A 25,905-nucleotide genomic window follows, 5' to 3' on the forward strand; every position below is an offset into this window, starting at 1 on the left:
ACAGGAGCAGTCAATCGGACTGTTGATCCTCAGATAGGATCTTAGAGCCATGAACTCCCAAAACATAATAGAAGTAAGCTCCTCAATAACCACCGAACACTGCAAGGACAGATTTGATGTAGAGAAAAAAAAAAAAAAAAAAAAAAAAAAAAAAAAAAAAAAAAGAAAAAAGACTGCAACCAAGTAGCATAGGAGCTTTTTGTCATTAAACAAGTTTCTTGCACCATTTAAACATTTTGAATAATTTTCCTTGAGCAATATCCCAGAAAGTTTGCTTTGTTCGCCTTGCATTTTCTGTATCGAGAGTCCTATATGCTAGAGCAAGCAAATATACTGCCGGGTGGAGTCTCCTGCAGGAAATATATGGATGATAAGGTAAAATCAAATATTAAACATGGAGCTAAACAAAAACTGAGCTTTTGATCTTGAAAGCACAAAAGGTTGTAAGACGATCACAAAGTTCACTTACTCTTCACATTCTTGGTGAGATTCAAAGCCATCCCAATATCTTTGTGATGGAACAGTTTTTCTTTTCCTATCCCGCCCATACGTTTCCACATACCATCCACCAATATCATGCGTGCTACAGCGTGGCTCAAACAACCAAAACCTGCAAGGAAGAGACATGTTGGATTCCAACGGCTATATGATGTTGAAAGTAAACAAGGACTCACTACACACATTGTCTAGAAGCTATAAATCTTTGGAAACTTACCAAAAAAATCATTCTCAGAATGAGATTCAACAATAGCACCACATATTTAAAGAGTCAAATGGGGTTGTTCCAGAAACTTGAGCATGAATGCTATGCTATACAATGTGCAAGCATGCTAATCCCAAAAGAATGATTACAGAAACAAATTAGATACACATAGAATACGGAGTACATATCTACATTTCTAGGATTCTTAATAATGTAGATTCCATCAACAGAAAATGGTTCTGAAACTAACATTACTTGCTTTTGCGTCTGGAGGAAGGGGATTAAAGAACAAATTAGTCTTCTAGTTCCTTAAAATTTGCCCGGGATGTTTATGTTCCTAGGAACTTAGGAAATGACTACATATTTCATTGGCAAATTAAGTTGTATGCACAAACAAAAGAACCAGTTTTGTACCATGTAAACATCTGACCCCATACCACTATGTTCATACTCTTTAGTGACCTGAGGAAGTCTACTTCTATACCTGTAAGGGCTCATAATGCAACAGTCATTGATTAAAGGAAGCGTTTCTGTAACTCTAAATTCACTGCCACCCCCATTAATAGAGAGAAGAATACTTCAGGAAGTAAAGCCAATCATGAAATTCAGAATCTTCTGCATCCATGAATTCCCTGTAGAGGAATAGACTTACTTGCTTGATGGCAATCTTGCCCTGGTGCATCTACATTCACAAATAGAAACTTCATCTCCCAACTGAAACCAGTGCATGTGTTTCACCTAAAACAGATACTTTAAGTTGTCAAATTTCCACTCTTTGCTTCAACAATGGCAATGATCAGGTTAAGAAAAGACAGAAAAGGCAGACAAACAGAAGAACAAGAAAACATTTTAAGGGTCCAAATCAAAAAAAAAAAAAAAAAAAAAAAAAAAAAAAAAAAAAAAAACCTTTTAGGAGGGGAGGGGGCAATTGAGAGAAAACACAGGCTCAAAATTACTGTATACTCCGTAATAAGGGAGGGGGCAATTGAGAGAAAACACAGGCTCAAAATTACTGTATACTCCGTAATAAGTTAGAAACTAATATGTTTGACTATTAAAATAATCTTCTGCTAGCAAAATTTTAAGTATATGATCTTTTTTTTGTAATTTGGAAAACATAAATGCATAACTAACTTATCAGCTTTAACGAACACAAGTAAAATCATAAATGTATAGGACTGAATAGGTGATTGCCATTTAATTTAGACACATGTGAGGCTCTGAATTTGAGAGTACAATACAGGGGTGAACCAGTGAAGTGATCCTAATTACGACAGTACTCAAAATGAACATATAATATACGCAAAGATATATACAGAAAGTAAAAAATGGAGCCCACAGTAAGATAGAGCAAAGGGTAGATAGTCAGACAAACCAGTGGTGTTCTATGCTTGAGAATCACATGACTCTTTGAACCATTACTATTGTATACGTAACAGGAGCTCTCATCAGGATTAGTTCCAAGCCCAGATATTGTGCCCAAGACGACCTTTGAAACTGAACCATGCAAGGTTCTTTTATTCGAATGACAACGGTTGAAATGCACTGGATCCTCTTGCGAATTAAGAAAAATATGTATCATATCTTGTGAACTATCCTCATCGACCTTGTCAGGAAAATCGCTTGCACCAGAAGATTCTTTTGGAGGGATTCTAGTTGCCATAGCAACTAACCTCCCACACACATGCAACTCCAAGTCTTTGTATGCATCTAAAGCTTGATTTTGGATATCGTTCATATTGTTTTGAGGCAATTCAGCAGACGCTTTATTGTTGGCAAAATCTGTTTGACAGCCGACATTGTCCACAGGCTGACACAATTCTAAATCCTCAAGTGCAGTAGTCAGTTTTTTATAAGAAACATCAGACAATTCAGGAACATCATCAACAATGCGGACAAATCCAAAGAGATAACGCCCTGAAACCAAGTGTAACACCTCAGGTGTTTCATATACAGACCTCTCCTCGGCTTCAAATCGATCAGGAAGAAGGTCCAGAGATAGGATTTCAGGACCAAAATACGCTGAATGCATAGCTGAATAAAATTCTCTTTGAAGCACATCAAAATAACCTGAACCAGCCGGCAAACTCCTCTCTGATAATATATCTTTCCCAGCATGTCTATACCACTTCAACCACTCGACAACCTCCATTTGCTTGGTTGTTTTCACATACGAGTTGTACATTTGATAATTAGAACCTTCTCTTGAATGTTTTTGTTCAATGTGTCTCGCGGTTTGCAAATACTGATCATAAAGGGCTCTTTTAGTGGGCTCCGACAGAATCTGCAACCAGATTCAATTACTAATCACATATCCCGGGTTTGAATGATGGCAGAATTTGGCGTGTATTAAGATCACACTAGCCTACGTGCACCCTATAACTACCGGTGCCAACAGACAGACTCGTGAGCTCACACAGAAAATGCCAAATACGATGAGATTCCAATGCGCAAACCTAGACTTGTAAGAGCAACTGCGTAACAATTTCATGACATTGCAAAACCTAGACTAGTAACCTCAATATCTTTATACCAGATACTAAGCAATAAAAACTAATTCAAACATTAATACAAATGTCAATAACAATGGATGATTGATTAATTGAACATAATTCACAAGAAGTAGAATTATTGAACAATGTGACCCCCAATTCACCAATATATAACACAAACTTAGCAGAATTAGAAATTGTAAAATATCAAATTTAACACTAATTCAACATAATATTACAGCAAGAAATCAATAATGATTGACAAAATAGTACTCACCTCATAAGCAGCGAGAATTTGGATGAAACGTTTCGAATCAGCAGTATCAGTATCCGCAGAAGAAACGAGGTCAGGGTGCGTTTCTTTAGCAAGCTTATAATAAAATAAATCATCGAGGTGGTAATTCTAAAAAGTGCTGTATTGATGGTGGTATTTTTCAAATTTTCCTTTATTATTAAAATATGTTTATTAATCCCTTCGTTTCGATTTAATTGCAACATTAGAGTGTTCACAAAATTTTAAAAAATTTATAGGGTGAGGCCCAAAAGAGGATTTTTATAAAATAAGTATGGGAATTTATCAATGATACACTTGTGATTTTGACTTATATGATAATCATGGCTTTGAAATATAATGACTTACCGTAAACATATTATTAACCTGACGTTAGTATTCTTAGTAATACACGCTTTAATTAATTGGAAAACAATGAAAATACCTACTGCCCCTCCTATTTACTCTCCATGCAACTTTCCCTCCCACATTTCCCTCCTTTATTTTAATAAAGGTTCAATTTCCACCATATTTGACTTGTATATACATGCTCCTCTTTGCTCTGTCATTTTTAGGATTTCTTCTGCTTCTTTTTTCTTTCCCACCTAAGGTTCAAAGCAACGGTATTACACTTTCTACAAACATGAGAGCAAATAAAACTATTAAACATTAGGCTATCTTTTCCAATATCATCAAAATTTAGATAAATAGGAGAAAAACTAGTTGGGGCGTTATTGACAGCAAGCACTACATTAATTGCATTACTTTCGACCCCGGCTTGTAGCCTTCACGAACAAAAGCATCGGAGGAGACCACTGCTGCACATTCGAGCACTAACCTTTTTCAATCAACAAAGAAGCGCTAAATTTCCTGGAAATTTGCTTCACTCGTGCGTCAATTAGGTTTCTCATAGACATAAAAACAGGGTAGAGAGTTGGAGGAAGAAGATGAACGATCAAAAAGATTTTCTTTAATTTTGGCAGTTGGGGCCTTGGAGGGAGAGTTAATTAGCAGGGGGGCAATTTAGTCAAGTCAAATTTGTTGTTAATTAACATCCTCAAAAAAAAAAAAAAACTTATTACTAACGTTTGATTAACATTATACTTACTGTTGTTAATTAGGATTATACTTGGGTGTATCATTGATTATAAAAGTTTAATGGTGTGTAGCAAAGATGAAAGTCATACCAACCAGGGAATAAGACTTCTTTTTAAGCATACCAGCCAGGCTACTACAATTCCAAATATACAACATGGACTAATAACACGAGAGTAGCAATTTAATAAAAAGTCTACATTGTCAGATCCAAGGTGAATAAATTAAGTACTAATAACATGCCTTAATAAGTTATGATTGCTATTGCTGCTACAATCGCTATTGCAGCTAAAATAAACACATATGACTTTCAACATCAACACAGCTCTTCACAATTCCAACTTAGACATGAAGCTCGTTCATTGGCCCACAAGTTGCAACACACCTATCTGCAGGTAGGCACGCAAAATAACAAATGAGAAGTTCAGAACTTACATAACTTTTTATGCTAAGGCATAATAAACTTTCCATATCACAAGGTGATAGATGTAGAAGTCAAACAGTACTATGAGAATTCTGGTGCATTTTCTTACACAGGAACCTTACAATGAATAAATGAAGAGCAGGACTAGTATTTAAACATATTTTTAGGAAGAGTTAGGGGGGAAGAATCCGGAAGATGCTTCACTTAAGGCATTCCAGATTGAGGGCTTCTTCACCCCCCCCCCCCCCCTCTCCCAAAACTCCGATTCATGAAGAGAACTTCATCAAATAATTGCTTAGGAGTTGAACATCCATCAGTACTAGCACAGGTTGTGTTCAAATTCAACCAGCTAGTATAAGCTTGTTTACACACAGAAAAAAAGGAAGATAGTTCTACCACCCAACCCAACTAGGAAAACAACCCACAATCATGCATGACTGATATAGACTGAAATCTTCACAGTGATAGGCAATAATGTTTTTATGGAACTTCTAAATTGTAGAGAAATTCAAAATTAAGATGTCATGCCAATACCAGACAACAATTTAACCTTCTTTTCTTGTATCAATTCTCAAGATTACATATCCATCACAACTCATACGCTTAATTCTACATTTTGTAACGATTGCTTAATTCTGCATTATATTAATGAGCATACATAAGGAAAAAAAAAATTGAAAAGAGACATAGGAAACGGAAGAAATGGAATATGGTTCAGGTTCATTATCCATAATGGACTCAAAACCTACCCTCAACTACAAGACCCTAATAAACATGGAAAGAGTGATAACATTTGGTGCAGAAACTGGTATTAAAATAGTCCAACAGGTACAATATGAAGTTCACCCCAAAACACGAGAGAGCAGGGGACAGGGAAGAGGGTAGATACCTTGAAGGAAAGCTTAAAAGACAGACTTAGACTAAATGAAGGCCTGACTCAGGACATAGATCAACTATTGAACAGTAATGAAAAACACGAGTAAAGATCAACAACTACGCATCTCATGAGTCGGAGAGACAAATGTGCAGCATTACAGGCATATTTCATTCACCTCTACTTTTTCAACCAATTTCATGTTCAAGAGAAGCTTAAACGATAGAAAGTAGGCTTGATTGATTCATGACATGTTTGAACTACTGAACAAGCAATGAAAATGTTGAGGAGCATTTAGGCTCCATTTGTTTTGACAGAAAACATTTTCTAAAGGTGGAAAACAATTTTCACAAAGGTGGAAACTAATTTTCTCTAAAGTGAAAAATATTTACAGTATGCCACACTTTTCTTCCCACTCTTTACATTCTTCTTCTATCCTCTTATCCATTCTCCCTTTCACTCTCACTTTCCCTTCCTTATCTTTTACTTTTTTAATTCTTTAAAATATTATTATTTTCCATGAAAAAATCATTTTCCCAAAAAATTTGTTTTCCTTAAAAACAAACAGAGCCTTAGAGGTGGGAAACAAATAAGCAATTTTTAAAGTAAAACAATAATTTGCAAGAAGGTTAACATATATAGAATTATTGTCAATAGTCAAGGGTCTTGTAAATGATAATGATCAAGAACATATTACAATTGAATATAATGATCATAGAAATATAAAGTAATATTTAAGAATATAATGATCAAGAACATATTACAATTGAATAACCTTAACAAAAGCTTAGCTAGCTAACATACCTAGACAGGGAGGTAGAGAAAAGTACTGCAGCGAGAGGGGAGATTATAATGTTGGGAAGAAAGCGGAGTGACAAGAATCTCCTTAGAGTTGGCATTCAAGTTGACGAGTTGGACTTTGAATTGGACAATATGATCAAAGGCGGGGTTCTCGTCCCAAGGAATAGCGGAAAAGATCAAGCACAGCACGCCATTGCCCCGATGTAATAAGGTATCATATCTGGTATAAATAAGATAAGATTGATAGTCGGCTTTAGCCTCAGCCTCAGGGGACAGTCTTACGTTCAACCATTCTTTAGAGACTGTATCATAAGCCCTAAAGAATGCCTTCATTCTAGGATTATGAATATAGATAACCCCATCGTCTGCGATAGTCACGGCCTCTCCCCACCTTTGCCATCCACCTTTAAGGTCCTCAACCAGACACCGCCATTGATCCTCACATGGATAATAGGCATACATCGTTGAGATATACTGGAAGTACACTATGATTCTGTTTCTTTTGTGATCCGCCATAACCGGAAGAATTAGTGTGCGGTAATCAAACAACTGATCCCCATCACCACACGGTGGCGGTGGGAACGGAGGCGACTTTAAGCGACGCCAATTATTATGTTGAGGATCGAAAACCTCGCCAATAAAACCAGATTCGGAGTTGTCAAAAACATATATCTTCCCACCAAATTCGACGATACCTTCTGGCCACGCCTGATTGGCCCTTACGGCTGGTGACTGATCGAGCCCAGCGGTGGCTAGTCTCCAACCATCTTTAGGTTTGGTAAGATCTAGCATATGACATGAGAATAAGCCTTTCTGTTTCCTCTTACCTTTCTTGGGTTTTGATTTTGCGGAATCATCACCGTCACCGGAGGAGAACGATTTGCCGCCCCCAAAAACATAAAGTGTAGATCCCACAACACCCACGGGAGGCTCACAACCATTACCAACCACGATACGAGGAAGTGATGAGACTTCCGCAGTGTTCAGATCCAAAACATAGTAAACAATTTCACAACAATCACGAGGTGCTATAAGTAAAGGGTTCCTGGGTTCAATCACCATGCCCCCTACTATCATCTTATTCTTCAATTCCCCTCTCTTTTCCACCACCATTTTTTCCGGCATCGCTCCCTCTCTTCAATTCAATTGATACTTAACACTCTAACACCCCCAATTTGCCACACTTGCGGTTGCGGCCCTAGATGCCTTTATTTATATGCCTTTATTTATACGAAGCCTAAGCAATCTAGGGTGGGCTTCTCTTGGGCGGGTAATTGTGGGTTACCTTCTTATCAACAATGATTGGGCTCATGACCCGTATTTTATAAGAGCACTTGTAGACTTTCTTTCTATTCGAAACAAATTCTAAACACGGCTTTATTTTCAGGGATGTCAGTGTGGCAGGTCAAGTAAAAGACCCGCTCTAACGGGTAGGGATGGGTCTTTGTTTAGTGGGTGGGGGAGCGGGGATCAACAGTTATTACGTGCAATATGGTGCAACTATTTTTAAATGCACCACATCTATAATTTGAACATTTAATAAATAAATAAATAAATAAAACTGAACATTTAGTACCTTCTACAATGGCAAATGTGGCAATAAGACTCCCTAACCTTCTCCAAAAACGTCATTCTTCATTTCTCCATGAATGATGCTCTTGGTAAGTTTCCTAGTTGTGCATGTCAATTGTACCTTCTTGTGTTTAATGCTCACATGTATCATTTTAAGGGAAAATTTAGTATATGAGTAAAAATTAAGCAATTTTCAAACTGCATATAAATTAGGGCATTCTTATTACTAGTTCTTTAGATTTAATTATGTAAAATAATCATGCTTGTGCAAACCATGAGGGAAAAGATTGAGTTTATGCATCATTTAGAACAAATAATAGATAATAAAAGCATCTATCTTCAATAGTATACACATGTATAAAATTTATCTACTTTAGATGTATATTATATAATCCTATTTTATTGATTAATTGTAAAAAAAAAAATAGAATTACAGGTAAGATAATAGATGATGTATGGAGTAATTTTAATTGTAAAACATACATATTTTTATTGTATTTATTTATTTGTTTATAGATTAAAAAGATTAAAATTTAATATACATAATGTGCCATGTCATCATTTTTCGGTGATAATTTGGCCGGAAAATTGAATTTGTACTTAATTTCACGTATTTAAAAACTAATGGGGTTAAAAATTTAAAATGTCACATTGTAAAGTTAAGGGGGTTAATTACACTATGAATCTAAGTTAGGGGGTCATATTGCCACATTTGCCAATCTGCAATAATTATGGTAGTGGGGATAAAGAAGAGAGAGAAACATAATAATACAAAATTGCCCATGTGATAAACATAAACTAAAGAATAAGTGTGAAAAAATATGGGTGGGTTAGTTATTTGTACTATGAACACAAAAAAATTTGTCGAAAAATGAAAATGGTACAATATTTGTGAAACTTCTCGAAAAGGCAAGTGGTCTAATATTAAAAAGAAAAAAAAAAAAAAAACAAAGGCAGGATTTCCAATGGTCTTTTGTTTGTTTTATCTAGTTTTGTTCTTGTTCTGTTTTTTTATTTGGGAATGGGTTTAGGGGAAGACTCAAGTGTGGAATCTATTGTTTTGCATCATTTAGGGGAGGATGACTGTGATGTTGAGGAAATGTTTGAGAAAACCAGTAGTCCAATGGATCGGAGGCTATGGAATATGCAGTATCCCTCAAGGAAGCTGGTAACTCTCTGTTAAAAGAAACCATTTTAGCAATGCTTTGGCCAAGGCCATCAAATGTTTCTGTGTCACTTTATGCTCTATGACTGATGATGTTCATATGAGATATGAGGGATATGGTAATCGAGTTCAAGGCACTGACAATTTCCATTTAACTCAACATTGCAGCTTGTGTGCCATCAAGCTTAATGATTTTTAGACAGTACCATGATTTCATGATCTCTGGTTTTAGTAGTTGATGGGGGAAGGCGCAAATGGAGTTGGGGGCTTTAAAGAAGGCCTATGAAGATCTCAAGAAAGAAGGGAGATAGAGCCAATCAATACTGAATTACTGATTGGAATTTTTTCAATCAAGAGATCTGAGTTTGAATTGAGCTATATCACTTTCCATTATAAGGTTGTCTTAATCTCATCCAAGTATCCATGGTACAACCAATGCTATATTTTTCTCAGATGCTTATTTAAAGATCTGTCTAATGAGCAAATTAACATAGAACTGCCTCGTCCTGTGACCTGTGGGCGTTATGTTCTTAATGCCCCTTTGGAATTATAAGGGTGTAATTTAGAGTAATATGGGAAACTTATAATTTCATCTTACTTAAAATTGAAAAATGTTTGATTATGTTTGGACTTAGTTAAATGAAGATGCTCCCTATATTTTATTGGGAGGGAAGGACGGATTTGTATATAAATGATGCTGGGCTCGTTTTGGGAGCTGGGGTTTAGGGATTGGAAGGGGAAGGGGATTGGTGGCTGGGGAAGGAGGAGAGAGAGGGGTAGGGGTGAAGTGGGGCCCACAAACGGCAAAACTAACAGCTTCCGTCAACTGGTAGCGAATTTTAAAATATGTGATTTTTAGTGGTAGTAAAATAAAAAAAAAATATGAGCGGTAGCAAAAATGAATACCGAGTGTTTTTGTGGTACCAAAAGTCAAAATTTCCTTATAATAACAATAGGAGAGAGAATTAATAACATATTTGTACAAGTGGGTTGTGGGGTACTGGGGTTAATGGGAGAGATATAATAAAATTGTAGTAGGCTTAACTCCTTGCTAGATAGGAAGTGTTGCCATTATTACTAAACGGAGGATGTATATTATTAAAATAATATAATATGAATTTTCCTGAATTTATTTTGGCATTAAATAAAGTTTTTCTACATGCACTGCGTTTTCTTAAAATTGTGTAATTTTAAGGCTTATTAATTTTACTTTTTTTGGCTAGGGAATATTAAAATCTATATTTTTTATACTACTGCAATTTTACAGGAAGCATTTCCTTCTGGTGCCTTATGGTCTATTAAACAAGCATTTTGAGAAATTGACACAGTGTGATATGCATCTTAATTTCCTGAGCCGGTAACCAGAAATTAATAAGTCTAGATCCTCCAAACTTCGATTTGCAGCCTTCTGTTTTTGACGACTCAAATGAATCTAAAAGTCATAGCTTGGATCAAATATAAACTAGCAGAGGACCTAGCATCTCAATCTTTGAAGATGTTGGAATACCTTTATCCTAATAATCATCTCTCTCAGTCAAACAAGTTATGGAACATCTGAGACTCTGTCTTGTGAAGCTACTTCTCCAAGCTCAGGTATCCTTTTTATCACCATGTCTGCTATGATTTAGACACCATTGATGTTGTTGTGTTTGTCCTAGACTTCTGTATTTGGAGATGGTGTCTGAAATTTGGCATGGATTCCTCAACAATTTTCTTGTTAGAATTTCTGTTTTCTTTCTTTGTACATCCTTATGTTGAATTTATTGTAGGATCTGTCAATATATCATACCAGAAGAGATTTTTATATATTTTATATTTTTTCCGGGGGGGGGGGAGGATTGGAGGATGCCGAGACTTAGTATGTCTATTACGATTACTTTCATATAAGTTTACTAGCAATAATATCAAATATGATTTGGCCTGAACCGACCTGAAGCATACCCTATCATGACCTGAATTTTGTACCAACAAAAAAAACCTCTTTGCCACCTCTAAAGCAATTTGTGGTCATGCTTCTTGTTTTATAAATGTTCATTACCATAAAAATCCTATGCTTTAATGGGGGTAGGGGTGTAGGGCCGTAGGGGGGTGACTGCCGACACTTAATATGTCTAATACGTTTTATTTAACATAGTAAGATTGTTGGCAATAGAATTAAATATGATTTGGCCCAAACTGACCTGATTCAGTTGAACATACCCAAACATGACTTGACATGGCCTGAATTGTACCACGTCTGAACAACCCACTTCCCACCTCTAGATGTATATCTGGTGAGCAATATATGGCCATGCTTCCTCTTTAAATGTTCATTATCTTAAGAATCCTTTGTTTTAAATTTTGGAAGGGCAGAACTATTTTATGTCTCAGTCTATCTCAGCCTCAGCATTCACTTGCTAGCTACCTAGGTGCCCGTGGTGTTGAGATATAATTCATCATGTTTATGATATCAATGGTCATCAATAATCTTGGACATTGGCTTTTAATTTCCATTTGTTAAATTTCCTTCTGATCACCAAGTATTCATTTCAGTGATGGATGTGTGCGTAATGAAAGTTAGTTCGAGTAGCCAATCAGGAAAACCAAAGGAATTAAAAAGCGTTGAACAGTGAATTATGCATGAGTGACCCAGTGAATCATATTGGAAATTGCCTTACGAAACAGAGGAGTTCTGAGGTTTCTAAATTCACATAAGAAGGATCCAAGTCCCAAAATAAAACGATCGAGGAATTTACCCAGCACCCGACCATGTTCTGATGAAAATTCCTCATGTTAGAGACTCAAAGGTCAACTCTTGGTACTCCCTCATTCAGAAAGATGGTGCTTCTGTTCAGAGTTCTGATGTGACTGAAGAAAGTGTGGATGGAAAAGCCAATAACCATGAACCTTAGTTATTGGATCAGAATACAACTAATGAGGGTGACAACTACAGCTGGGGGAGATGGCGGCAATCAGACACCAAGCATGCCAATAATTGATCTTTTGGGGATATGCTCCTCCATCTTCCGCGGTTTGCTTCACTATCAAAGTTCTTGTTTGACATTTGTAAAGATGGGGATAATCAAAGGCGCGATAGAAAAATGAGAAGTTTACTCTTATACTATCATTGTTTACGGGTATTGCAGATTTTCTCAAGGGGTTTGATATATGAAGTGATTGACTGTGATGACTTTTGGAGACTGAATTCCAAACTGCACCATGTAAATTGGTAGGATTCAAAATTTTGGGTTGATGATGAATCCCATTATATAATTATATAAAGATGAACCACAGATGGGATAAGCTATAGTTTTTTTTTAAGTATCTTGTCTGCAAATATTAATGTAGTTTATCTTAGAACTTTTATTCTTTGAATCCCAACTGTGATCTTGGTTTAATGACCATTAAAAGTTCTGAAATATCATGCTAGTTTTCTCTCTTGATTGTGTCATTTTCATTCCTTAATTTATAAGAAAAAAACATTAGGAAGTCCATGTGAGAGAAACAGGAATTTGTGTCCAAAATATCTGCCAAACGCAGCGAGCATTACGCATAAAATCCTCGAAAATTTATTCTTTTTCGTCTAAAGTCTGAAAACTTGGTTTTATTGGGCTACCATACCAACGAGGAAGTCTAAAGGCCTCACAATGCTGCACAAGCAAGTGCATCACAATGACATCTTCGTAGGGTGTAGGTATTAGTACGACCCTACACTAGGATGTAGGTATTAATAATTAGGACAGGTCAGTGCAAAAGTAAAGTAGGCCATTAATAGGGCGAGAATGCTTTTATTCTCTGCTTCTTATCAAGATTGTTTAGGATAGTATATGAACATTGTTGACGTTATTTTACAAAAGTCAAAGGTATATGTGCATCATTGAAGCATAAAATGAACATACAGGGAACCTCTTTTAATTTCATATACTAGAAGTAGAAAAAGTAGATTGTTGCTAGCATTATTATTGTCAAATTGAGTGCATAAGTAGGAAGCTCAATGAGTCAAGCTTTAGCATAAAATTAACAGATATGTTTAGAAGCATAAATTTTAAGGTCTCAACTTGCTGCACATTGATCCGGGGATAGAAAATTCAGGTACAATTTTACAGACATATTTCTTTTGAGAATAAAAACCCCATGCGTAAACAACAGTAGTTCCATGTTTAACTTCTCCAGAAGTAGCTTAGCTCACATAAGAAAAAGTCAGCTCTATACTTAAATCTCAAGCAACACAATGATCTGTCTGAACCAAAAAATAAATCAGGCTTGCTACTAGTGCTGCAGACATCAGAGGGTATGCATCTAGTGGATCAATTCATTTATCGACCCCCTTCACCTACCTGCAAACTGCGTAATTGTATACATGATAAGAAAATAATCAGATAATAACGGAAATATATCTATAACAAACTTATGTATAACAAAAATATATCTTTACATTGTAAGACAGCAAGCAAGAACGACATCTGATATTAAATTGGTAGTTCATTGTATTTAGGTGATATTAACTACTTGTATGTTTGATTGCTAAAGTCTATCCTTGATACAGAGAGTAATTATATAGCATATCTTAAAATCTATCAAGTTAATCATGTTTACAAAATATGAATAGCTGCTAACAAGATTCGATGAGGGAGTTGTGTTATATTATCTAGAAGGCTTAGCTGAAGCTGAGGATACACACATAGGTTCATACATTTCTCTGCCTCACATTGACCCCCAATGCCCACTACATTCTACAATTTTGACAGATTTTTTTGCCAACAGAACAGCAGTGAAGCAATAGCCATAATACTCCAACTACAATTAGACAAAATACATCAATAACATCAACCTGCATTGACTTTTCTGCAAAGACTAATCTACACCCAGAGAGTTGGAACACAAACTCAGAGACATGAATCTTAGTACTCATAAACAATAGTAAAATACAATACAATAAGACATAACACATCAATTGGGAACTTTTCTGCAAAAACTAATCTACACGCAGAGAGTTGAATGCAGACTCATAGACATAAATCCAGTACTCCGTATGCATAATTTTATTTTAAACCTGTACATAACAAAATAATTTGATGGACGTTTCATAGAGATGAGAACATGGAGTGAAAATTCAGAATAAGATTATGAGATTTTTCAAGAAATGACGCAACTACAAAGAGAAAAAATATCAACTGAAACAGGAAACAAGAAAAGGAATAAGTAACAAGTGATGTACCGATAGTTGTCCAACCTTTTAGTTTCAGCAATGACAATGAATGTAATTATTATACGAGACTTCCAAAAGGAATTAGAAAGAAAATATTAAATGTTATAAGAATCATACAACATAATGTATGTGTAAAGACATTTAGTTTAATCTATGTGTCAATTAACAGTTATTTACAATGCCTTTTCACAGTAGTTTGTTGCATATTCCGCAAAAGTACGCCTAGTCCAAAAGTTCAATTACCCATCATCACCAATAAACCAAAGAAATAATGCCAAATTACGCACTTCTAGTCCACTACAACTCATGTAACAAGGAGTATCAAAAATTCCAAACATACAAATTAACTCATAAATGACATGCTTAATACCCAATACCAAAACACACTCTACACCCATCACATACACAATACCACTCAACAACCATCACGTGTGCAACACCTATCACATACTCACATCGTCAAGACACACAAGCAATAATACGAACCCTTTGCCCACACACCTCAAACACTATTCACACACAATGTAACCTAAAACAACCACTAACTAGAGTCACAAAATTGTCTAAAAAAAACCCGAAAACACCACACCAAAATAGCCCCCAAATCGATATCAAATGCTTACCAGGAACAGGAAATCAATATTGAGATCCACAACTTGAAAATCTTTTAAGAACATCTGAAAATGACTCTGTATATCTCCTGTTAAATTAAAAAGTGTTAAACAAAAATTTTAAACAACATAAAAGATGTACATTAGAAATAACAAAATATTAAATTCTTACCAACTAGAATTTTTTGCATAATCACACAGGGCGTCATAAAGTGTTGTATATATTGAAGGAAACACTTTTGTAATTAGACTTTCTCTTTCCTCAAGAGTCAAACCACCCTATAAAAGATAAAGATAAAAAAATTAGCAGCATGCAATAATTAATTAATATTTTCGTAAATAAAATAGAAAGAAAGTCATTACCTTTTTCCCGCGTATAGTATCATATTGATAGTCATTAGCATGGGAAAACACTGCATGAATAAAATTAATGACACGAAATGGTTTAACATAAAAGTCATGTCCTTTGTAGTTGTAGATTGCTGACAATAACAAGTCATTTGAGACTTCAATCCTCCAATTTTGAGTCCTAAAATTCGGAGTCATTTTATTATTGAAAGCCTTCTCATTGATTAACCTTTCTTTAATAGCCTCTTCAAGAGACTGGATGAATGAAACCCGATGATTTATCGACCAGATAAACGGGTGATCAATCAACAACATTGGATGAATGTTATCACATCTGTTAGAAATAAAACATAAAATTTTTAATCATACAAGTATACCTATTTATTAAAAAAAAAAAAAAAACTTTATAAGTAATGTACAGTTGCAGATAACAAGCTTTTTAATAGTTACATAAACAAAATATACAAAGTATAATATTAGCATAAACTGAACTTATAATGAATAAAAAGAATATAAAAACAGATTTAAGGGAAATTTACTTACATTTTCCTGACTCTTAAGCTGTTTAAAAAATGACCTAATTCTGAAGGCAGTTCATAAGATAGCTCAAATTCTTTACGCCAAGTTTCCAAATCTGGTCTTGATCTTGGTCTTATCAAAGTAATGACTCCTTCAATAATGGACAACAAATCAGACACTTCTTTTTGCGCTTGACTGAATGTAAATTTTTCTTGAGAAATATGCAATATTTTGGCTTCTCCCTCCTCAGTAACGTAGAGTGATTTTTCCAGATCACTACAGACTTTTTGATCTGAATATATGGCAAGCATGCCACATATTACGCCTCTACAATACAATAATATATTATTAAATTTCATTCATAAAATAAAAATATAATAAATTAACAAAGTAAATTTTTTACCGAAATATTGATAGAAAGTCGTCTTTGATATATTCCCACCATTTTTTACAAGTTTGAGCCATTGCTTCCGATTTGAAATCTTCAAGCTTCAATTCAAAGAACACTTTTACTGGACGGACCGGCTCAACAATTGCTACCCTACTGGAAAGGGAGTGGAAATACATTGAAAATTCAATTTTCAATAGGCATGAGTTTTTCTTAAGCCTAATTGAGACATCTGAAGTAGAATTCTCGCCAATTTTGATATACGACTTGGGAAAAGAACTCCCGCCTATCTTCATTACACCAAGATATGAAAATTCATCAAGCTGGGTCATTTCAAAGTATATCACACCATCCTCTGTAAACTGTAAATATATATTTATCAATACAGAATAGAGAAAATTGTTTAACAAATAAAACGATACATATTGTTCTAGACAACTCTTGATCCTTGTGCAATAACACTGAATCTAGACAACATATGTTCTTTAACTGCTCTTGCAATCATTATTGTTTTACTGTTCTATAGAAAATGGCTTAAAATCTCTACTAACTTTGCTTATGTTGAAGATTGTAACAGATAGCTTATTTCAAATTGATATATTAAAGATGTCTCGCTGGTTTAGTATACTATATTTGGCAGCAAAGAAACAAAGCTATGTAGACTTTTCATCATGATGATCATACACATGTAACTAGTCCTCCGAAACAAAATATGCATTATAGAATTTACAGATTTCTTCCAGGAACTAGTAGTGATGAGCTAATGATGTTAAATGGTTGAGAACTGTATTTAAACATGTAGTCTTTTAACTCTTAGTGTTTGTTACGCTTAGGTCTTGAATGTAATGGCTAATCAGTGACCTAATAATATTTTTTGTTCTTTCCAAATAAAAAAAATCATAAAATTAACGAAAAGTTGAGAAGAGATTACCTTCATCATTTTTTGGGAAGAGGCATCCACACCCAAAGATGAGGGATCCAAGGTCAAAGAAGGGATCGCCAAAGTCGAAGCGGACGCAACCAAGGTCGAAGTGGATGCAGCCTTGGTCGGAGTGGATGCAACCTTGGTCTGGTCGGGTGGATGCAGCCTTGAGTGGAAGAGGTGGCAGCCTTGGTGGAAGAGGAGGCAGGAGCCTTGGTGGAAGAGGAGGCAGCACGCTCATCATCCAAAAATTTACTAGCTCTTTCCACTGCAATTCTATCCAAATCTGGTTGAACTTTCGATTGTAGTCTTTTTATCCATTTGAGACAGTTTTTGAATGCTTCATCATCTACACAGACTGCACCCTTCTGATCATGCACATATTTATAAAGGAGATATGCTTCCAAAATATTATTTTGCTTTCTGTTGGCATAACTGCAAGGCATTTTAAAAAATTTAATTAATGTCAACGTGATTAAAGATGACTAACTATTGTCTACTGTATTGTCTGTATAGAATCAATTCAAATAAATATCTTGTAACAGTTACATCATCCTGATAATTTATCAAAAATCCTTAGAAAGGAAGATAATAGACTTACGCAAACATAAACCATTCACCAAGTGCCAAAGTCGTTTTATGTCCAAATTCTTCGAGTCGTTTTTGCAAAGCCAATACCTCTGATCATACAAAATTAAATGAAAACATTAAGATAAATGAAGTACAAAATAATACAAATTTACAATACAAATAACACAAATATGCTTTCCAAATTTCTGGATAAGTCTTGATTTAAACAGTTTAACCTAGTCAATATTTGTTAGCTTTCTTTATCTCTCAAGTTGTATATTTCAAGATTAATATTCGCTTGCATTTCTCTATTGTTTCCTTAGGAAACTGAAAATGTTGTATTTATCTTTTCCAAGCTTTCTTTCCCTAAGCCTTAAAGCCACTCACTTGTAAAAAGAAAATAATCAAAAGCTTTCCAAATCTTACCGATCCTAGTAGAAAATAAGAATTAAAGCAAACAATAGACCATACTACATCAAACCATTTCATTGGAGGAAAATAAACTTACCTTCAAACCGTTTCAAACCTACAAGTGCATGCACTTTCATAGAATAGACTTTTAAATTTTTCAACCACTCATCATCAAGAGAAATGATAAAATCCAAGCACTCTTGTAATCTTTCTTGCTCCCACAAAGCTGAAATCTTCTTTGTTATTTCATCCTCTGAAATTTTATCCTTTGAATTCTTTTTCTTTTGCTGCCGTTTCTTCTTTGTAGCACCTTGAGTCATTTTCTTCACTCTGATTACAAGGCAAGTCATTGATAAGAAGCTAAAAAATTGACATCGCTTTACCACTCTTAACTAAACTCAAGTTATGAAAGCTACTACAACACTAACATGACTAAATCAGCCCATATAACTCAAACAAGACATAGGAAGAACAATCTTTTATATTAACAACACCACACAGGGATCAAGTGATCAACAGCAGCCCCGCTGAGATAGAACCAAGACAGCAGACCACAGGAATTTCAAGAAGGCATGAAACCTAGCACACAATTCCAAATCAAGAAATTCTTGAGCCTAGATTGAATAACTTTTCAAGATCTACAACTTTCATGAAGGAACTATGGGCTAGAAACGTCTGCAGGTCTATTATTATGGGACGAACAGAACTGCAGCTGCAGGGCAATTGCAAAATAAAAGCAGTAGCAATACAACAGGCAGCAGCAGGATTATATAACAGGCAACAACAATTTCAGCAGCAGGTAAACAGAATAATAGAATATAGCAGCAACTAGACAACAAAATTATAGCAGAAGTAATAAGTTACTAACATTCAAGCAACAATACTACTTCGTTAACAATAACATTATTTCAACCTTTTCTACATGTAATGTCAGCAACACTCACATACAACAATAACATTATTTCAACCTTTATAAGCAAAAAGGCAAGACATCCAAGAGTAAATAAATTTATGCTGTCCCAAACATGAGCTTCACGTGGAGATCGATTCTAAGTGCTAGGGAGGTAATTGAGAAGGGTGCCATAAAGACTATTGGTGGGGGAAGTAGTGTCGGTGCCTAATCTCCTAAAGTTCCGGATTCTGTCACAAAAGAAGGATGGTAGTGATGTTCCAATGTATGTCAAAGATCTGTGGGAAAATCAGAGCTGGAATTGGACTACTCTCTCTGAGTTATTCTCTCAGCGGGAAATTGATGGAATTTGTAGTATTCCAGTACCTCTGTTTGATGAGGAAGATGTTTGGTCATGGCATCACTCGAAAGATGGGCGTTACAGCGTAAAGAGTGCTTACAACCTCTTGGTCGAAGAAGAGGTAAAGGATAAGGCAACCTCGTCAAATGGGCATGTAGTTTTTAATTGGAAGAGTATTTGGCATGCCCGTATTCCACCAAAGATCAAATTATTTGTGTGGAGAAGTGTGAGGGAGGGACTGCCTGTTATGAGCCGGTTGATGGCTAGGGGTATGAATGTAGATCAACGTTGCCCTATGTGTGGGGAGGGAGAGGAAACTACTGCTCATACGCTTCTCTTCTGCCTGCAGCATCCTCTATTTGGAGACATTCTGCCTTGCGGCTTGACACAAGGGCATTTGATGCTGATGGGTTTCGAGGTTGATGCAATCTGATGTATGGAAAGATCAAGGAGACGAATTGGTGGGATATTTGGTGCCTGGCGTGGGGAATCTGGTTGAAACGCAATGCATGGGTCTTTGATAAAAGAGAGAAGAGGGAGGCTGACATTCTTTACAAGACAATGTGCTTGGTGGGAGAGTTTGAAGAAGCTAATGCGAATGCTGATATGGGGATGCAAGTGCAGTATTTCAGCTCTAGATGGAAGCCTCCTGCTGCTGGTCTGTATAAGCTAAACACAGACGCAGCCTTCCAAGGTCAGTGGCTGGGAATTGGTGGGATATTGAGAAATGAGGAGGGGACTGCTGTGGTAGCCTTTTGTTCGAAAGAGAATGGGAAGGTAGATGTTGCTGTTGGTGAAGCGATTGGTATGAGATCCAGCCTAAAGATAGCCATGGAAGCGGGCTTTAGGAACTTTATCCTGGAAACTGATAACATTAAGTTGTTCCACCATCTGAAAAAGGGCTCCATATCTCCTTGCTCTTTTGGCAATTTGGTGAGGGATATTCTGATGCTTGCTAGAAGCTGTCAGAGTTGTGTTTTTTCTTTTGTTAGAAGGTCGGGTAATATTGTTGCCCATAGCTTAGCAAAGTTGAGTTTCAATTTTAGTGAATATCGTGTTTGGCTTGAAGAGTACCCAACTGAAATTCAGGGGGCTTTATGTCACGATATTGAAAACTTGGTGAAATAATAAATTGAGCTAAGATGCGTTTTTCGTCAAAAAAAAAGAGTAAATAAATTTATACTCCATATATACCCAAAAAATCAGAGCCTTCAAATATGGCAAGTTTCACAAACCAAAAAACGGCAAATTTCACAAATCGGCAAGTTTTTATTCAACGTTTAAAACCAAAAAAACGGCAAGTTTCACAAATTACTCAAATTTCAAAACCAAAATATGGCAAGTTTCACAAATTATCTACATCAAGATCAACAGGGTAAGTGGGTAACCAAAGCATAAAAGGCAAATATCAAGCTCAAACCAGAAAAACCCCGCATGTTCTTCAAAACCCAAAACAGAGGAAAAAAAAAAACAACCTTATTTAAACAATATTAAGAATCAGAATAACAAACTACTCAACGTTTAAAACCAAAAAATACGGCAAATTCACACATTACTCAAATTTCAAAACCAAAATATGACAAGTTTCACAAATTATCTACATCAAGATCAACAGGGTAAGTGGGTAACCAGAGCATAAAAGGCAAATATCAAGTTCAAACCAGAAAACCCCCGCATGTTCTTCATAAACCCAGAACAGAGGAAAAAAAAAAAACCTTATTTAAACAATACGGAGTATAAAGCAACAGTAGATGAACGAAATTCCAGAGAAATACAAAATAAGATATTTTACCATGTAAAATCAACTTGATCAAACTCAAAAACCCTAGAATGAGAGAATATGAAGCAAATAAAAGCAACCCACAAATTAAAAAAAAAAAAAAAACACATATCATACAGACATACACCATACTAACAAAAACAAGCTCATTAAACTTAGAAACAACAAAAAAGAAAGAAATTACCTCACAAGAAAAATATGATGACCCAAATGAGGAGAGAGAAAAAGGTTTTGAAATTTGACTACTAAAAATGGCAAAGAAAAATAAAAGAAGAAGACAGAGTTTTCATGAAAATGGAGGGTTTTTTTTTACTTTTTTTGTGGAAATGGAGTTTTAACATGTAGAATTGGTAGGATTGTAGGAAGAACCGAAGAAGTAAAACTATGAAATGATGGAGAGAGTTGGGCAGCAGAAATTACAACGCCAATAGCCCAATATTACCACCATTGTCAGTTCGTCCACTGCCCATGAACTCTAGTGACTAGTCGTTTCACATAATTATAATTGTACTGTGGAGGACTACGTAATACTCCGTAACATGTTTTTTTTTTCTCTTTCTTTTATATTTGTCTATGGAGTATGTGTATTTAAACATCAATTTATTTTTTGGTAAGTATACGTGTTTTAAAATTACATATACAATTGATAAAAGTTGACACGACACGAATTAAATAAGAAAAAAAATGATTATTGTTAAGGGTTTTTAATACATGTAATTAAACGGGTCAACATGATATGACACATTTAATTAAAACAGATCAGTATTGATATTCTCTAACAATATGTTAACCCGACTCAACCCATCTAATATAAAAACCCTATAATTTATATAATTATTGATATATTATATAGAATAAGGCTAATATTTTTCATACAACACGATACGAACCGGACACGAAAAAGTGAGTTAGTGTTAAATGTATTCAACACTTTTAATCAATCAGATTAACACGTCCTCAACTTGTTTAATTTCCGACACAAACAGACACGACATGATTGCCAGCCCTAGCTACATATAGTGCTTGTTTGGTTGCGTTGGAAATTAAATAATCATGCTAATTTACATTTCTTAAGAAATAATTTCTTTCATATATTTTATTTTATAAGAATTTGATGGTAATTTATATTTCTTAAGAAATAATTTCTTTCATATATTTTATTTCATAAGAATTTGATAAACTTGTTTGGTTGACATATGATAATTTGCATTTTTTGTAAATTGTGAATGACTTAGGGTAAGTTAGGTACAAAGTAATTACTATTAAAAAAAGGGGGGGAGGTGGAGTAATTAACTTCCTATGATTGGTAGGACCTCAAAATTTCCAAAAAGCTACAATTAGCCTATTTGTACGGAGTATATTTCATGCTAAACAAGCAACAAGATATCTAAGCATTTTATAGGAATTTCTCTTGCCTATATTAAACAAGTACAACCAAACAGCTCATATCATTTTCTTAAATTTGTTTCTTTTACAAAAAAAAAAAAAAAAAAAATGCTTATTTCATTCCGCCAATGTTGGAATTGCATATGATCGTAAGGTCTTTATAAAGTTATTTGGTTATCGATGTGAGAAGTAATTTTTCATGAAAAATTCTATCTACCTAAGGGATTAGGTAATTGAATTCCTACCTTTTGTAATTTTTTTCACTTATGTCATTTCCTCTTCGTTTTTTTTCAATCAAACAACTCCCCCTAATTACAATTTTAAGGAATTTCTATTTCTCATTTTTTTTATCTACAAAACGAAAAAACTAATACCCCATACTATGTACTCTGCGATTAAATTAAAAGGTTAATGTACAACAAATAAATGGAGAATCCATCCTTTCTCCTCTCTATTTGTGGGTTTAGCCTCTATATGCAGGGACCAATCTGGAGATTGGGTCTTAAAGATAGTCTCCCACATCTGTTGTTGTGTTAACCACTACAAGTTGAAATTCTTGCAATTTTATCAGCTTTTTCTTAATTAAACAAAAATGATGAACCCATGTCACAATTTAGTCAGATTGTCACAATTAGAGCAAGATCAACTCTAATTCTATCTAGAATTTGTAACCTCCAAATTAGAAACTTTTGAATGCTTGTTATGTACTATGTATTAAACAGAAGTTCTACTTAATCTGATGCTGAAACTGGAAACAACATTGTTTTAACTGCTCTAATGGCATGTATATCTAATTTGCTGTATGTTTAATATAGTAATTTGAGAATCACCATCTAGTTCGACACTGGTCAAGTACCAAGCACTGACTTAGAGCATTTCATTAATTTAAGTCAAGTTCTGCGAAGGATAGAAGACCTTAGGGAAAGAACCCATACAAACTTTCTCGGAGCACTTACTAGTGTCCCACCTAGCCACTAAATGGGCAACCGTATAATTAATTATATGCTCTTTTTACATGAGAAATATACAAGTATTAAAAGACATAACTATTCTACGTACATCATCGTAAATAAGCCTTATAGGAGACCATCTAGCAGCAGACCCTCTAATGGTGTTGATTACCCTTCCCCTACTCCCTTTTGACTCCTGATCATACACTTTCGTAACCCAATCTCTTAGCCATTTGACACCCTAACAGCAGCCACCTCCGCCAATTCCACATTCCAGTCCATAGGAGTCTTCTTATCCGCAGCCCATAATATGCGGCCAAAGTGATCCCTCGCAACAGCACCTAGACCACCACTTGTGCCAGCACCAAAGTGAGCGTCAACATTTATTTTAATTATACCTTCAGGTGGGCAGCTCCATGTAGCATCTTTTTCAAGTGGGTATTGAATACTCTAGTCTCATACAGCGAGTAATCACAAACAAGCTTCAAAAAACTAGCAGCAATAATACCCATATTCAGCGATATTCCTTCAAACAGGAGCTTATTTCTGCAAACCAAATAATAGACCAAGTTGTAGCCAAGATGGTACAGTAATAAAAAATCAAACACAAGATCAACAAATAAAGTTCGTTAAAAGACCAACTATCAATTAAACCGACTCAAAATAAAACAAACAACCAAACTATCTTCATTAAAATTGCTACTCCATAATTTCCAATTTTCACTCAGCAATACTCACAATTTCAGCACAAACCCACAAATTCTTTTTTTTTTTTTTTTTTAAGAAAAAAACCCCATAATAAACTTAATAAAGTACAGGAGAAAAATCACAATTAAAATAATAGTAAAATTAAATTGATTTTTAGATAACAAAAAGGCCACTTAAATTTGAGGGAAAGAAAAGGAGAAAACATGTCTCACAATTTAAGGTGTTGTATTTCTTGCTTTCATATTCACTGTCCTTGTTCCGTCTTTTTCTTAGACGTTGTTGCGGCTCCTCCTGATCGCGCCCACAGGTCAGCCACCGTTGCTTTGTCCTCTTTCCATTGTTGCGGTTGTCGATGATGTGTTGCTGTCGAGACATAAAATTAAAAGAATTTGAGGATGATTAGATTAAAGATTTTTCTACAACACTCAATACCCATGGTGTTAACTTTCAAATTTTCTACAACACTCAAATGCCCATCAAGGGTTTATTTTCATAACCTTTTGTATCCTATGTTACTACCTTAAATTGCCAAGAAGTATAGTTTACCAGATCAAATCTTTTTTACCAAAGAGACATCATATCACAGTGTTGGTGGTCCAACAAGCAAAGATGAAATTCAAAATTCAAACCGATCATTTAAAAAACGTACCAAAATTCAGAAAACCAAAGTAAAATTACAGAAAGAAACTGTCAAAAGGCCGTATAAGATCGAAACAAAGGGAAAAAAAGTAAGGCAAATAAATAGGAAACAGTTAAATACGATTGATTGCAGAAGAACATACCTGATTTGGGTTTGATATCTTCAAAGGTAACACCAAATTGTACCCGATCAAGGTCTATACAGCTCAATTTCTGTATCAAATTCGAAAAAACAAGATCAACAAACACGCATACAAAGCAAAAACTCCAGTGAACCATAAAAATATTATAACAAATTGAATAAAAAAAAACCGCCTTTCTGTCGCAGCCAATGAAAGGGGTGGCCCAAACAACCGTCGTAGGGAGGCGTTCTCTAGGATGACTGGATGAGTGACTACCCTAAAACCTCCGAACTTTCTCTGAGGAGAGAGAGAGAGATTGAAGGAGAAAGGTAAGGGCTGACCAGCTGAGGAGTAAGAAAGAGTTCAAGGGTAATAAAGCTGAGAACATTTCATTTCTGTAATAGAAACCACAAACACTGTTCCTAAGCACAGTCCAGCAAGTTTTGCCTTTTATACTCTCTTCCTCACCCACCCCCTCCCCTCCCCTCTGCTACCCCTTCCCCCTGCCACCCCCATTCCCCCCCCCCCCTTCCCTTCCCTACTTCCTCCTTTTCCCTTGGATGTAAGATATTTACACTAATTAATAAATACAAGTAATATATAAGTGGTAGTACTTTATATATATAAGGTTCAATATAGAGATCTCAAAACAATTCTGAATTTGCCTTAACCACAAAATATTCATATTCTTGTCTCTGTGATTGTCCGCCGTGCCT

General features: G+C 35.2%; 4 protein-coding genes and 1 long non-coding RNA gene across 6 annotated transcripts; all 5 read right to left on the reverse strand.

Annotated features, from left to right (window-relative positions):
- Nucleotides 1–125: 125 nt before the first annotated feature.
- LOC110717055 lies at nt 126–3,844 on the reverse strand. Its single transcript, XM_021895691.1, has 6 exons — nt 3,836–3,844; nt 3,473–3,598; nt 2,079–2,987; nt 1,356–1,441; nt 470–610; nt 126–350 (listed from the first exon to the last, which is right to left on the reverse strand). The coding sequence occupies exons 1-6, from the start codon at nt 3,842–3,844 to the stop codon at nt 206–208; spliced, it is 1,416 nt and encodes a 471-aa protein (XP_021751383.1). The 3' UTR covers nt 126–205.
- Nucleotides 3,845–4,647: 803 nt separating this feature from the next.
- On the reverse strand, nt 4,648–7,866 carry LOC110717050. Its single transcript, XM_021895686.1, has 2 exons — nt 6,664–7,866; nt 4,648–4,950 (listed from the first exon to the last, which is right to left on the reverse strand). Exon 1 carries the CDS (start codon nt 7,783–7,785, stop codon nt 6,664–6,666), a length of 1,122 nt encoding a protein of 373 aa, XP_021751378.1. The 5' UTR covers nt 7,786–7,866; the 3' UTR covers nt 4,648–4,950.
- A 5,414-nt stretch (nt 7,867–13,280) lies between these two features.
- On the reverse strand, nt 13,281–17,682 carry LOC110717086. Of its 2 annotated transcripts, XR_002510666.1 has the most exons (6): nt 17,383–17,682; nt 16,467–16,813; nt 16,088–16,390; nt 15,560–15,878; nt 15,209–15,475; nt 13,281–13,720 (listed from the first exon to the last, which is right to left on the reverse strand). XR_002510666.1 is itself a non-coding variant. In XM_021895732.1 (5 exons), exons 1-5 carry the CDS (start codon nt 17,389–17,391, stop codon nt 15,365–15,367), a joined length of 1,089 nt encoding a protein of 362 aa, XP_021751424.1. In that variant the 5' UTR covers nt 17,392–17,682; the 3' UTR covers nt 14,188–15,364. The 2 variants fall into 2 exon arrangements, 1 of the variants encoding a protein (XP_021751424.1); XM_021895732.1 differs by lacking the exon at nt 13,281–13,720 and having other exon boundaries at nt 14,188–15,475.
- On the reverse strand, nt 17,436–21,657 carry LOC110717056. The gene is made up of 4 exons (XM_021895692.1): nt 21,569–21,657; nt 18,452–18,684; nt 17,975–18,053; nt 17,436–17,808 (listed from the first exon to the last, which is right to left on the reverse strand). Exons 2-4 carry the CDS (start codon nt 18,672–18,674, stop codon nt 17,436–17,438), a joined length of 675 nt encoding a protein of 224 aa, XP_021751384.1. The 5' UTR covers nt 18,675–18,684; nt 21,569–21,657.
- A 2,038-nt stretch (nt 21,658–23,695) lies between these two features.
- LOC110717095 lies at nt 23,696–25,663 on the reverse strand. The gene is made up of 3 exons (XR_002510667.1): nt 25,211–25,663; nt 24,641–24,791; nt 23,696–24,266 (listed from the first exon to the last, which is right to left on the reverse strand). It is a non-coding gene; the product is annotated as an uncharacterized LOC110717095 (long non-coding RNA).
- Between the last annotated feature and the right edge of the window lie 242 nt (nt 25,664–25,905).

This window comes from Chenopodium quinoa, unplaced genomic scaffold (genome assembly GCF_001683475.1).
Source record: "Chenopodium quinoa cultivar QQ74 unplaced genomic scaffold, ASM168347v1, whole genome shotgun sequence".
Lineage (NCBI taxonomy): Eukaryota > Viridiplantae > Streptophyta > Magnoliopsida > Caryophyllales > Amaranthaceae > Chenopodium > Chenopodium quinoa.

Bases quoted from the DNA above. Each gene is read 5' to 3' on its own strand.
- LOC110717055 (XM_021895691.1), bottom strand. The intron at 2,988-3,472 runs GTGAGTACTATT...ATCTGGTTGCAG, and splicing joins AAATTCTCGCTGCTTATGAG to ATTCTGTCGGAGCCCACTAA. The intron at 611-1,355 runs GTAAGTCTATTC...TCTTCCTTGCAG, and splicing joins GCAAGATTGCCATCAAGCAA to GTTTTGGTTGTTTGAGCCAC.
- LOC110717050 (XM_021895686.1), bottom strand. From the start codon at position 7,785: ATGCCGGAAAAAATGGTGGTGGAAAAGAGAGGGGAATTGAAGAATAAG.
- LOC110717086 (XM_021895732.1), bottom strand. The intron at 16,391-16,466 runs GTAAAAAATTTA...ATTGTATTGTAG, and splicing joins GACTTTCTATCAATATTTCG to AGGCGTAATATGTGGCATGC. The intron at 15,879-16,087 runs GTAAGTAAATTT...TATTTCTAACAG, and splicing joins AGCTTAAGAGTCAGGAAAAT to ATGTGATAACATTCATCCAA.
- LOC110717056 (XM_021895692.1), bottom strand. From the start codon at position 18,674: ATGACTCAAGGTGCTACAAAGAAGAAACGGCAGCAAAAGAAAAAGAAT. The intron at 18,054-18,451 runs GTAAGTTTATTT...TTGTATGATCAG, and splicing joins AGGTTTGAAACGGTTTGAAG to AGGTATTGGCTTTGCAAAAA. The intron at 17,809-17,974 runs GTAAGTCTATTA...AATGCCTTGCAG, and splicing joins GGTGAATGGTTTATGTTTGC to TTATGCCAACAGAAAGCAAA.